The sequence below is a fragment of the Clinocottus analis genome, unplaced genomic scaffold, assembly GCF_023055335.1.
Source record: "Clinocottus analis isolate CAN_PGR_092001 unplaced genomic scaffold, fCliAna1.0.p SCAF_2, whole genome shotgun sequence".
In the NCBI taxonomy this organism is placed as follows: domain Eukaryota; kingdom Metazoa; phylum Chordata; class Actinopteri; order Perciformes; family Cottidae; genus Clinocottus; species Clinocottus analis.
Genome location: NW_027175931.1, coordinates 16,224,230 through 16,235,586, shown reverse-complemented (window position 1 = coordinate 16,235,586; position 11,357 = coordinate 16,224,230). Strand labels below are relative to the sequence as shown.

The window sequence follows — 11,357 nt, the reverse complement described above, 5'->3', positions numbered from 1 at the left end:
GTGTTTGGGGGGAGGGGAAAGGCGTGTATAAAAACGCTCGATAAATGTGTTCAGCTGTTTGGCTCTAATGAGATGCTAACAATAATAAAAATGATTATTATTATAATAATAATAATAATAATAATAATAATAATAATAATAATAATAATAATAATAATAATAATAACAATAAGGATACGCCTCAAGCTTTCAGCACAACGATTTTTTATTGAAATTGTGAGACAATCAAAAAAAAAAAACGGACAACCATAAACAAGATACTTTCTTCTTTAAATATATTCTTGAATATATATGAATGATGCGCCCGAAGGAGGAATTGCTTTGAATGTCTCCTGGCTGGAGTGAAATAACCTGAGGTGTTTTTGAATCCATGTGGCGCTCTCTCTCCTCCTGGTCTGTGTCGGTGGATGCAGACTAAAACATGGCACACACGTCACCTAAAACCAGCGATGCTTCATAAACACGTTTTCAAACCAACAAGCGCTAAATAGCTTTTCATTTACAGGATAGGTTCATGTAAAATGACGGAGAGGAGGAGGAGAAAGAAAAAAAAAGTAACAAGTTAAATTCGAAATATATACACGCTAATATACAGCCTTGAATAAATTAATACCAATTGCATATTCTTGGATCTTAGCTTTATTTACAGGATTTGTTTTATCTTTAATTACATAAATAGTTCAGAAATCTTTTTTTTCTGCCATGAAATGAAAAGGTTCTTTCCTCCTCTCGCAGAGCGTTCACCTTCCAGGCCTTTAGGAATAATCAGGCCTGGAAAAAGAAAAAAAAAAGATAGACAAGTTTTTGGATGCAGCTTGAGACCTGCCTGTCGAAAACCAGCCGGGACTCAACACGGTACATGGGCCCGCTACACGGACCGGAACATGGGACCGGTACATGAGACCGGTACACGGACCAGTACACGGACCGGAACATGGGACCGGTACATGAGACCGGAACATGGGACCGGTACACAGGACCGGGACATGGGCCGGTACATGAGGCCGTACACGGGCCAGTACACGGACCGGAACATGGGACCGGTACATGGGACCGGTACACGGACCGGTACAAGGACCGGTACATGGGACGGTACATGGGACGGTACTGACCCTCTGATCCTGGACACGGTAACGTTTCAGTGCCTACACTTGGGTAGTGGAATCGTTAAGTCTCTTGACGTTTATTTGTATTTTTGAGTATTTTATCGTCTAAAATGTGTTGCATATTTGTATATATTTCATTGTTTTTGTATAATATTATTTTGGGTGAGCCTGCCTTCACACTGGGATTCAGGGGGGACGTGAGTGTCAAATGTCTGTCAGGCTTTTCACCCTCTAACAGGTAAGCTCCGGGGAGACCCTTAATACTTATGGATTTAAAAAAGATTAAATTGAATTATATGGGCAACATTTTTGTCTATCTGCTGCTTTGTTCCAAAAAAATACCAGTTATCGGCCTTCACTGGAGCCGTATCGGTCAAACCTCATCCCAGTCTCCCAAATGTGCTGAACAGGACAAATGCACTTATAGTCCTCTGGTATTCAAGCATAGTCTTCATCCCAAACAGAGTGTTCATCACTTGGGAGAGTCTGCGCGCGGGGAAGGCTCCCGCTGGCTCTCCAGGCCGCTCACCAGCCTCTGGATGCTTTGCAGCTCATTCACTGAGTCCTTCACAGAGGTTTTGGGAGAGGCCCCCCTCCCACTTGACCCTCCTGTCTTATGGTTGCTGTGGTGCTCCGGTGCCGGGCTGGTCTCCCTGCTGCCCGGTTTGGAGGATTCGGAACCGGGGTTCAGGCTGCCCTGCAGGCCGGCGGTGAGCAGGCTCTGAGACAGCGACACCGGGAGCTGGTAGGGGTTGAAGCGGAGCCGGGGACGGGACGCGGTCAGGAAGGGGTTCCTGAGTGGGCTGGAGGTGCTGGTGGCTGGCAGGGCCGAGGCCGCCGCCGCAGCCGCCGCCATGTAGGTGTAGGGGTACGGGAACAAGCCGCCGAACGGAGGCATGGGGATGCCCTGGAATGGGCAAGAGGAAAGACTTTGAGTTACAGTTACACGTCACTCTTTCCAGTCAAGCAGTCAAATAACCAAAGCACTGATACATCTTTCTTTCAACACACAAACAGCAGCACAACGGATCAATTTGATGATGTTTTCCAAATCAATCAATTGATATTATTAAAATGAAAGGAACAATTGTCTATTCTGGGTGTACAATATTTTTACAAATAGTTTCAGGAAATCTGTTGACTGTTTGCATGCAGCATGACATTTAGCATCTATGATCGTGCACATGTTCCCGACAAAATAACAGACACACAATTCACAGCCGACAAGTGTACAGGTGAACTAAATTATTTTCTGAATGCATTACTTCCTCACCTGAGAGGCGAGCATGTGCTGAGACAGATGGAAGGGGAAGGGGTTGGGGCTTCCTGCACCCTGGGCGGAGAGGCCGGCGTTTTCCAAACCACTTGCTCCAGACACAGAGGCCAATAGATGCCCCATGCCCATAGCAGAAAAGGCTCCAGGGCCCATGGCAAACTGCCCGGGGTGAAACAACAGTGGTGATCCGGTGCCCAGAGGGTTAAAGAACTGCTGACTGTGCATGCCAGACAGAGCCAGACTTTGTAAGTGGCCTGGACTGAAGTGCGAGGGGCTCTCGGTCTGAACCATGAGAGGGGAGAAGGTCTCCTTAGTGGCACTAATGCCTCCGGCATCCAAGTCCTTTGTCAACACGTCCGAGGTGTCTTTCCTGTGCCGGCTGTCCACTTTGTCCTTCTCAAGGTTCCTTATACTGAACAAGGAGTCCTCCTTCTTTTCTGTGCTTGGCCTGTCCCTGATGCGCTCCTCACACCTGGAGCTGTAGGGGGACACAGGTTCAGGTCCCGGGCTGTTGGAGGCGGTGCAGCGCTCGTCGTGATGCTCCAGTTCCTGTTCGCTGTCAGAGCACGTCTTCTCATCTAGAACAGGAATCAGGTTGGAAAGAGTCGTCACAAACAGACCATAACCCGGCATTTATGTTGCCTCTAAGACAGGCTGCACATTTTAGACCTTACTTCTTTATATTTAAAAGCAACCTAATGTCTTTTTTTATTAATTGTGTAAAGCTTTTTATAGCTTTACATCCACCAAGTTAGCCCGGCCCACTTAGAAATACTTTAGTCAGTATTGTCATATTGACATGAAGGAACAAAATATAATAGTTTCGGACCAAATAAAAAACTAAACCAGATTTGTATTAAAATAAAAGTAAAAATTCTTCGACCCCAATGCACGTTTTACACAATGTATTATATTAATTAGAGCGTTTCAATTTAAATGTGAATATATTACTGCATTTCACTCAAAGCAATTTACATTCACTGTTTTTAGTTGCTACCGTATTCAGCTGTCGAACTGTCCTGGTTGGTTGACAGGTGTCCCTCGTGAACAGAGTTTTTACACAAAACCGTTTGTTTTTAAGTATCCTATTATTATGGGTGTACTTGAACGCATCTAAATTCGCGCAAGCGCATATTCCCGCACAGATTAAAACAAACTCATTATTTTGCTGAACCACAATTATTTATGTTCTCACGCTGCAAAAAAAATCCAAGTCACACACATTTTAGCCAATTTCACACAATTTAATTTAAACTAATATATTTCTAATTCTTAATAATTTTAGTTGACCAGCATCGTTTAAATGCCGGCTAATGGGCCCGAAGAAAACAACAACAACAACAACAAAGTATCTCACCTCGACTGGCCCTGCTGAACCTCAGTGGGCTGGTATCGGCTCCCAGCGGGGAGTGGGTGGCGTCCCTGCCGGTCGGAGGCTCGCTGGATGAGGCGTCCGAGTCCGCGCCGTCCCGGTCCGCCTTGCACTGGTCCTCAAACATGCGCAGCGACGGCATGGTGAGCTGCTTCCTGTCGGAGAGCAGGGAGGAGGATAGACGCGTTAGTGGGAATATCCTAACGCAGTGACATTATGACCGTGGGCACACAGATACACACACGCGCACGCACGCACGCGCGCAGGTGTACGCGTCTGTTACCTTTTCTCTCTCCTCCCGTTCCCCGTGTCTCTGAATCCTTTGGCAAACGGGTTGTTGTCAATCTTCAGCTGTGTTATCTGTCAAAAAAATTCAAAAAATGTCAGAAGTGAGATTAGATGTTGGAGGGGTGGAACCGGAAGCTCACTAACAGTCCCGCTGTTACGGGGTGTTTGGATAAACACACAAGGAAACCAGCGCGTTGGACCGGAGCCACCGAGGCCTCGGATTTGCATTATTAATAAAAGCGTAATAACGCGGTGTTATTCTCATCGGCCCCCGGAGAGACATTCTGCCACGAAATATTCCTCTATGGGCCACACAAGCCTGCGTTCCCCCAGAAGTAGAAAAAAGGGCAGAGGGAACAATACTTCAACAGATGACTATCATATCAATAATTAATCATGCGGTTTGGATCACTGCTTCTCTGTGATATGTCCTGACGTGAGAGGCCGGTTGGCTCCTGTGGCCCCGTGGCCCTAGGACACACACTCCAGGCGTCATCCATGTGTGTGTGAGAGAGAGAGAGAGAGGGAGAGAGTGGGAGAGAACGAGAGAGAAGGAGAGAGAGAGAGAGAGAGAGAGAGAGAGAGAGAGAGAGAGAGAGAGAGAGAGAGAGAGAGAGAGAGAGAGAGTCTGTCCAGCCTGTACATGCTGCTGATCGATGGAGACTCTTTGCTACAAACTTTTACATGACCCTCACCTCCCTATCCACACACACACACACACACACACACACACACACACACACACACACACACACACACACACACACACACACACACACACACACACACAGAGGCTCCAATTAGCTTCATGGAGGTTATGGAGTCAACAAAAGGGCCTAAACACAGGCTGAACATGTTCAAACCATGTTCAAGGCCTCAATAAAAAGCTAGTGTCCTTTTTTAGGGGGACACAAATTAAAATAAAGACAGAGCGCGTGCATGTTTGCTGCATAACGAGGGAACACAGTAAACTCTCCATTGAATTGCTTAATTTATAAACTTTCGCTTATAAGCTAATGGCCAATTTATAGCACATACTAGCAGATAGAATACTCTGTCAGAAATATCTGCTCCACCCACGAGTCCGGGCCCCAAATAAATAAATAAATCAAGTGGGCCGTGGGAGTCCTCTGCAGGGAAATTAAGCGACCTACAAAATCAGATTAAGTCTTCGGGGGCCGGCGGGGGGAGGGGCGCAGAGTGCATTTATTATGCAAAGAACAGCAGCCATGTTAGCGTGAGCGTGGACCGGACTCACCTTGTCGTTCTGGTAGGCCGTCACGGCCACGAACTCGGTCTCCGGGAACACGTAGGTCCGGAAGGTGCTGTAGGGGAGCTTCAGGATGTCGTTGGCCCGCACGATGTGGAACCGGGGCTGGTACTTGTGCATGGAGTTCAAGATGGTCTGGACCAACACACACGAAAACACAGAGCTTTGACGTGAATATAACGGGAGTCTGGTTTCTCCCTCTGCACATGAATATGTGGACGCGTTGCTTTTGACGCTATAATTACTGAAAGCAGACTTGTCTGTAATTAGTGCAAGAGGACGCAGAAGCGACGAGAAGACGACACAAAACAATAAAGAAAGAGGAGATCTGATCCAGTGGATCGGAACCTGAGCAAAACCTTGATCTCTCTCACGACAGACGCAGACACTGAGCCGCTACAGCAGGAGCTCGAGGCGGGCTCAGATTCAACACACCGCGACCCACGAAACATGCGTCTTAATAATAATAATAATAATAATAATAATAATAATAATAATAATAATAATAATAATAATAAGGTATTTAAACCCCCCCTCCCCGAGAAGAAGACACACACACTATATATATGTGTGTATATATATATATATATATATATATATATATATATATATATATATATATATATATATGTATATATATATATATATATATATATATATATATATATATAGTGTGTGTGTGTGTGTGTGTTTTTAATATAAGACATAATACGTGAACAGAAATGCTGCCTTCAAGCGAGTGCAAATGATTTAGCCTGACATGTAAATGCTGAATTTGTTTCCAGTCGGAAGCTGCTCTCTTCCTGCAGTCAGAAGTACTTTCTCAAATTTGTCATTTGCTCCTGTTGCTTCTTTTTTTTTTTTTTTGCATATTTCTAAACTGGTTAAATAATATGTAATACGTGGTAAACTACGGGGTCATATTGAGGATATAACACAAAACAACGTGGTCTAATACCACAGGGAACAATATTACATTATATTATAATATAACATACATACATAGTATGTACTATACTGGTCATTCCAACTCATTTCACATCATTCCTCTCTAACCCCAGCCTGGCAAACACTGGTGTTTCTTATTTATTGCATTTGGTATTACAAATACAAGCCAACCACGACACCAGTGCACCGGGCCAGCGGCCCACGCAGCCGTGTCGCAGCCGTGAGCAGCTGCAGAGAGCCAGGCTGCTGCTGCAGGCTCCACGGTGCGGTTCCTCTGGATGCGCAGCGCTGTGCGCAACAAAAGCTCCGCATGTCAGCGGCACTGAAGTCAAGTGGCGACAGTGTCAACAGCTTCAGACGTGAAGGCGTTCAGCGTTTCTACCTCTGAGATTATTGAGCTCGTGACGTTGTGATTCTGCATCGAGAAGGCCCGCAGTACTTTTCACATGGACACTTGTGTTTGTACTAATGTTCCGTTCCCCTGGCTGAGTCTTGGTATTACTGCGCTGCTGCAGCGACACACTTTCCCCATTTGCTTCATACACATTTAACCGGATTCTTTTTATTCTAAAAACACCTCATAAAGCATGTGTAAAAAAAATAATAACTAAAAAAATGTCTCTGTCCAGGAGACAATAAAAACTCCCAGTACTTACAAATCCGTGCTTGTCTGAAATGTTGTTGGTCAGCTTGAGCTTGTGGAACGCAACAGGCTTCGCCATCCACTGCTCGCCGGTGGCCGGGCTGTCTGGGTGGATGTACATCCTCTTGGGCATCTCGGGGTCGGCCTTCCCGGCCACCATCCAGCGGGAGTTGTGGAACTTGTATCGGCAGTCGTCCGCCGCCACGATGTCCATCAGCAGGATGTATTTGGCCTTTTTATCGAGTCCGTTTATTCGCACTTTGAAGGGAGGGAACATCCTCCTGAAGAGGGAAACACACAGGGAGTCAGTCACACGCAGAGGATCCACCAGGACACTCAGGACTCGGAGCACCGGACCAAAGACACGCTGGAGACGCCGTGGTCGCACAACAGCACGCCGCAAATATTGTAAATATTATTTTTATGCAAAACCATCGCACGCGCGTGTGTGTGTGTGTGAGAGAGAGAGTGTGTGTGTTGGTATCTGTCTGTCCGCCTGTGTGTGTGTGTGTATGTGTGTGTGTATGTGTGTGTGTGTGTGTGCGTGCGTGCGTGTGTTGTCCAAACCCCACTACAGATGTATGTCCACACTGTAGTGACAGCTTGTTTATAAAACCCAGAGCCTCACCAGAATGCACCAATAAATGACCATGTCACATTTGCCTCCCAAAAAGATCACAAACATGTTCTGTGGTCAATCTTAAAATATATTAAAAAAATATTTTCTAAATTAATTCACGATGTTATAATTTTTTTTACTCATTTTGAAAATATTAAGCCGTTTTAAATCCTGAATATAAATAGTTATGGGGCTGGACCTTCATTTAAAACAATATATTTAGTGTATAGAGCGAGGTAAACATGGAATGTTCGTGCATTATTCTCCAAATCGTTTTTATCATATTTGTATGAATTTAAGGTTATTATCGTGGAGAGGAATTAAAAGCGAACAGCAGAGGCCTCATACGCATAGCGTGAATAAATGTCTTTTAGCTGCTGTGGCCCAGCATTAATAAAGATAAACGGGCGGTTTAAAAAAAAAAAGACCTAGTGTAGTCTCGGTACATCCGTTGGTGAATTCTTACCTCCCGGACTTGGTAATAACCATCTCCGTCCCGAGTTTATGAAATTGGTCCCAAAGATCCTTGGCTTCCAGTGTAACTTTGGGGTCGTCGTCCACTTCCTCCTCGGGCTCCAGGCTCTTCATGCTGCGGAGATGAGCCGCCTGATGGTGGCTCAGAGCTGGGTGTAGCCCAGCATCGCCTGCCCCGGCCAGGCCGTGGTCCGGGAGAGTCTTGGTGAGCGCCCCGGGAGGCAGGCTGAGCGCCGGGAAGAAGGACGGCTGCGCGGCCGCTAGAAAGGCGGACATGGGGAAGTCGGTCGCCCGGTGTGCGTGGAAAGGGTGATAAGCCATTGCAGTCCCTGTGAAAACTGGATCTCTCATCGGTGCATCCACAAAAAAGCGACGTGAAATAATGGATATTGTAGTAGTAATTCCCCCCAAACCCGAAACAGATGATAGGTCCGCGCCTCGCGAGCAGTTACTTTGTGTAACGCGCTGCAGAACCAACAGTCCCGAGCCGTGATGTGTGATGTGCTGCTCCGTGGGCTCCTGCGCCGAGTCCCTCTAGCGCGGCGGTGAAGGCAGAGCCCGGCTGCGCTGTGTGCCTCTCTGAGAAGTAAGCTGCTTCCCCACTTCAGTCATCCCACACTGACTGGAGAGATGTGGCCCCGTTCACTGCAGATCTGTGACTATCTCACATGTCCTTCCTGCCTCCATCCCCAACACTAATGAACCAAGCCCCTTTGATTGCTGATTTTACGCTTTCTGGACCAATTGTGGGCCCCTATAGGCGTGGTTCTGACAGCTCCGGTCAGAGCAGGGGGAAGGGAGGGGGGAGAAGGTGTCGGAAGCATTAGCAGTAAGAAAACATGTCAACAGAATAAAATATTAACCAATGACAGGAAAGATCGGGAAATCCCACCCCCATTTCCAAGCCAAACTCCGGGTCAGTCCTCAGTTCTTGGCCGGTGGAGGCATCGTCTTTCTCGGCTTGCGTTTTTACAACGTCGCCTCCGGAGAAAGCAGCCCGTCCACAGAGTCTGTTTTAATACTCACGTCCTCACAGAGGACCCGCTCAGTCCTCCACGTTACACTGTCTGATAGAACCACTCAATCCACGACCCGCAGCTCGCGCTCTAAATTCCGGGGAGATTTATTTCAAAGAGCCGCTCTCTCTATAAAAACCGCCTAGTAGTTATTCCGTGTTATCGGCTGTTTATAGGCTGGATTTGCCGCACACTAGCCGGGCTATGCGCGTTAGCTCCAGGCTCACGCAGCCCGGCTTCCCCGCGCGAGAGCCGCGTGTCTGCGCGTCTCTCCCGGCTGGCGGACGGGAGGCGGCGGCGGCGTAATAAAAGAGACGCGCCTGGAAAAGACGAACCAGATGCTGCGTGGAGGAAGAGTGGAAACCACATGAATGATGATGATGATGATGATGAGTGAATTCTGAGAGAAAAATTCTGAGAGAAGGAAAAGCGGTGAGTGCTCACTTCTATAAACTTCCTTGTTTAGACGCAAATAAGGTGGCGTTATTTGCAGACTCAGGCTTTGCTACATTTGTATTTTTTTAAATGAGGATAAATGTTATTATTGTCAGTGCAGTTGTTTCATCTAACTTTACACTGCTATGGAGACGTGTGTTCTTGTTGAGCAATGAGATGATTTAGAGTCTCGCGGAGGGCCGAGCGCGTAATCTCAGACAGGTTGTATGTGGTCCAACGGGACAGTGCGGGGCTCCGGGAGCCACGGGCCCCGCAACCCCCTCCAGCCTTCCCTGCACTGCTTTAGAAAGACGAAGGAAGAAGAAGAAGAAGAAGAAGAAGAAGAAGAAGAAGAAGAAGAAGAAGAAGAAGAAGAAGAAAAGACCCGTGTCGCAGCTCCTGATCAACTGGGACTCAGTTAGTTTGAGAGCCTCTCGGCGCCAGTCGGCCGATGCGCCGCAAGAAGAACAGTCTCTTGTCTCTTTATATTTATATTTACCCGGAGGTCGTGCACGCGCGCGCCCCTCGGAGCCTCATCTGCGGCTCCGCTCCACTGTTCTGCCTCGGCCATGGCCCGGTGTCAGATGTGAATTGATTTATTTATTAAAATCTTTGTAGACGAGCAGCTGCTCTCTGCGGGCAGGAGGGCCGTGTTGTGGGGCCACAGGCGCCACTTCCACAGAGACTGCAATAAGTGAGAATCCCCCTGAACGGGATTTCCTATTAACCCTTTGGAACTGGGATGTTGTGCATTTTATGTTTGTTATGAATACATACAACTCATGCACATCTTTCCCACGGGACCGTAAAGGAATCGCGTGAAGCCGACGACACTAAACAGAATGCGAGACTAAAATAAAAGCAGTTCCAGGAAGTTTCCTGCACGTGTGTCAGACACATCATGTTAGTGGTTTTGCGGCATGCAGTGTTAGCACATCTCCGCTATGTTACACACTTGTTGCTCACTTCCCATCAGATTGATACGGACACGCGCACAGCGTCAGCATCCTGGCAGCAGCAAACAAGCTGAGGCCAGAAACCGTTCCTATAAAGCCCGTCAGATCAGACACAAACGGGTTCAAGCGCGCAGGAGCTCACCGGCAATGGGAAGCAAAAAAAGAAAAGAAAAGTGTATTTTAACAGTTGGAAATGAACGCCATTGAGTATCAACTTCACGTGAGAAACATGTGAAATCATTAAGCAACGTGTGTCATAGTGCGTGCGTGTGTGTGTGTGTGTGTGTGTGTGTGTGTGTGTGTGTGTGTGTGTGTGTGTGTGTGTGTGCCTGCCTGCCTGCCTGCTATAATTTGGCCGGACAGCTGATTTGTTTGGAATGCTGCACCTTAAGATTTATGGAACGACAGAAGAGACGTGGGAGTGCCGTGGGAGCGCGTGCACGGAGCTTCACTTGGAACAGAAAAAAAGAAAACGATTAGCAGCATATGGAGGTGGATAAGTGTTATTCTGACGGAATACTCAACTGAATAATTGTATCAACAAATGCTTTTGCAAATTAGTCCCCATTTATTTATTCTGGGCCGTCAATATACAGAAACCTCCATTACGCGATTTAAAAGTCATTAAGCGCGCATGCTCTGTGTGGGGATTAATGCAAGCAGACAGTGAGTTTGTTCCTCAGACGTGTTCGTTGGGAATGTGTGCGTGCGTGTGTGGTTGTGTGTGTGTGGTTGTGTGTGTGGTTGTGTGTGTGTGTGTGTGTGTGTGTGTGTGTGTGGTTGTGTGTGTGTGGTTGTGTGTGTGTGTGTGTGTGTGTGTGTGTGTGTGTGCGTGCGTGCGTGGAGGAGAAGCAATTATCGTGAATGGTACAAGATGCGCAAAGGGAAGGAAGGACACATCTCCAAACAGGAGCTCGTTCCCACGTTTTGTGTCCACAGTTTTTTCCTCACGTT

General features: G+C 47.0%; 1 protein-coding gene across 1 annotated transcript; it reads right to left on the bottom strand.

Moving 5' to 3' along the window:
- Positions 1–246: 246 nt before the first annotated feature.
- Positions 247–8,638, bottom strand: tbx2b (T-box transcription factor 2b). The gene is made up of 7 exons (XM_068584819.1): positions 7,989–8,638; positions 6,917–7,184; positions 5,301–5,447; positions 4,038–4,114; positions 3,740–3,909; positions 2,380–2,960; positions 247–2,013 (listed from the first exon to the last, which is right to left on the bottom strand). Exons 1-7 carry the CDS (start codon positions 8,345–8,347, stop codon positions 1,579–1,581), a joined length of 2,037 nt encoding a protein of 678 aa, XP_068440920.1. The 5' UTR covers positions 8,348–8,638; the 3' UTR covers positions 247–1,578.
- Positions 8,639–11,357: the final 2,719 nt, after the last annotated feature.

What these genes read in the sequence shown, in the direction of transcription:
- tbx2b (XM_068584819.1), bottom strand. Translation starts at nt 8,347, where the DNA reads ATGAGAGATCCAGTTTTCACAGGGACTGCAATGGCTTATCACCCTTTC. An exon ending in CGGCCTACCAGAACGACAAG is followed by an intron (nt 4,115 to 5,300) that starts GTGAGTCCGGTC and finishes TTTTTTTGACAG; the next exon opens with ATAACACAGCTGAAGATTGA. An exon ending in GTTCAGCAGGGCCAGTCGAG is followed by an intron (nt 2,961 to 3,739) that starts GTGAGATACTTT and finishes TTCCTGTTCTAG; the next exon opens with ATGAGAAGACGTGCTCTGAC.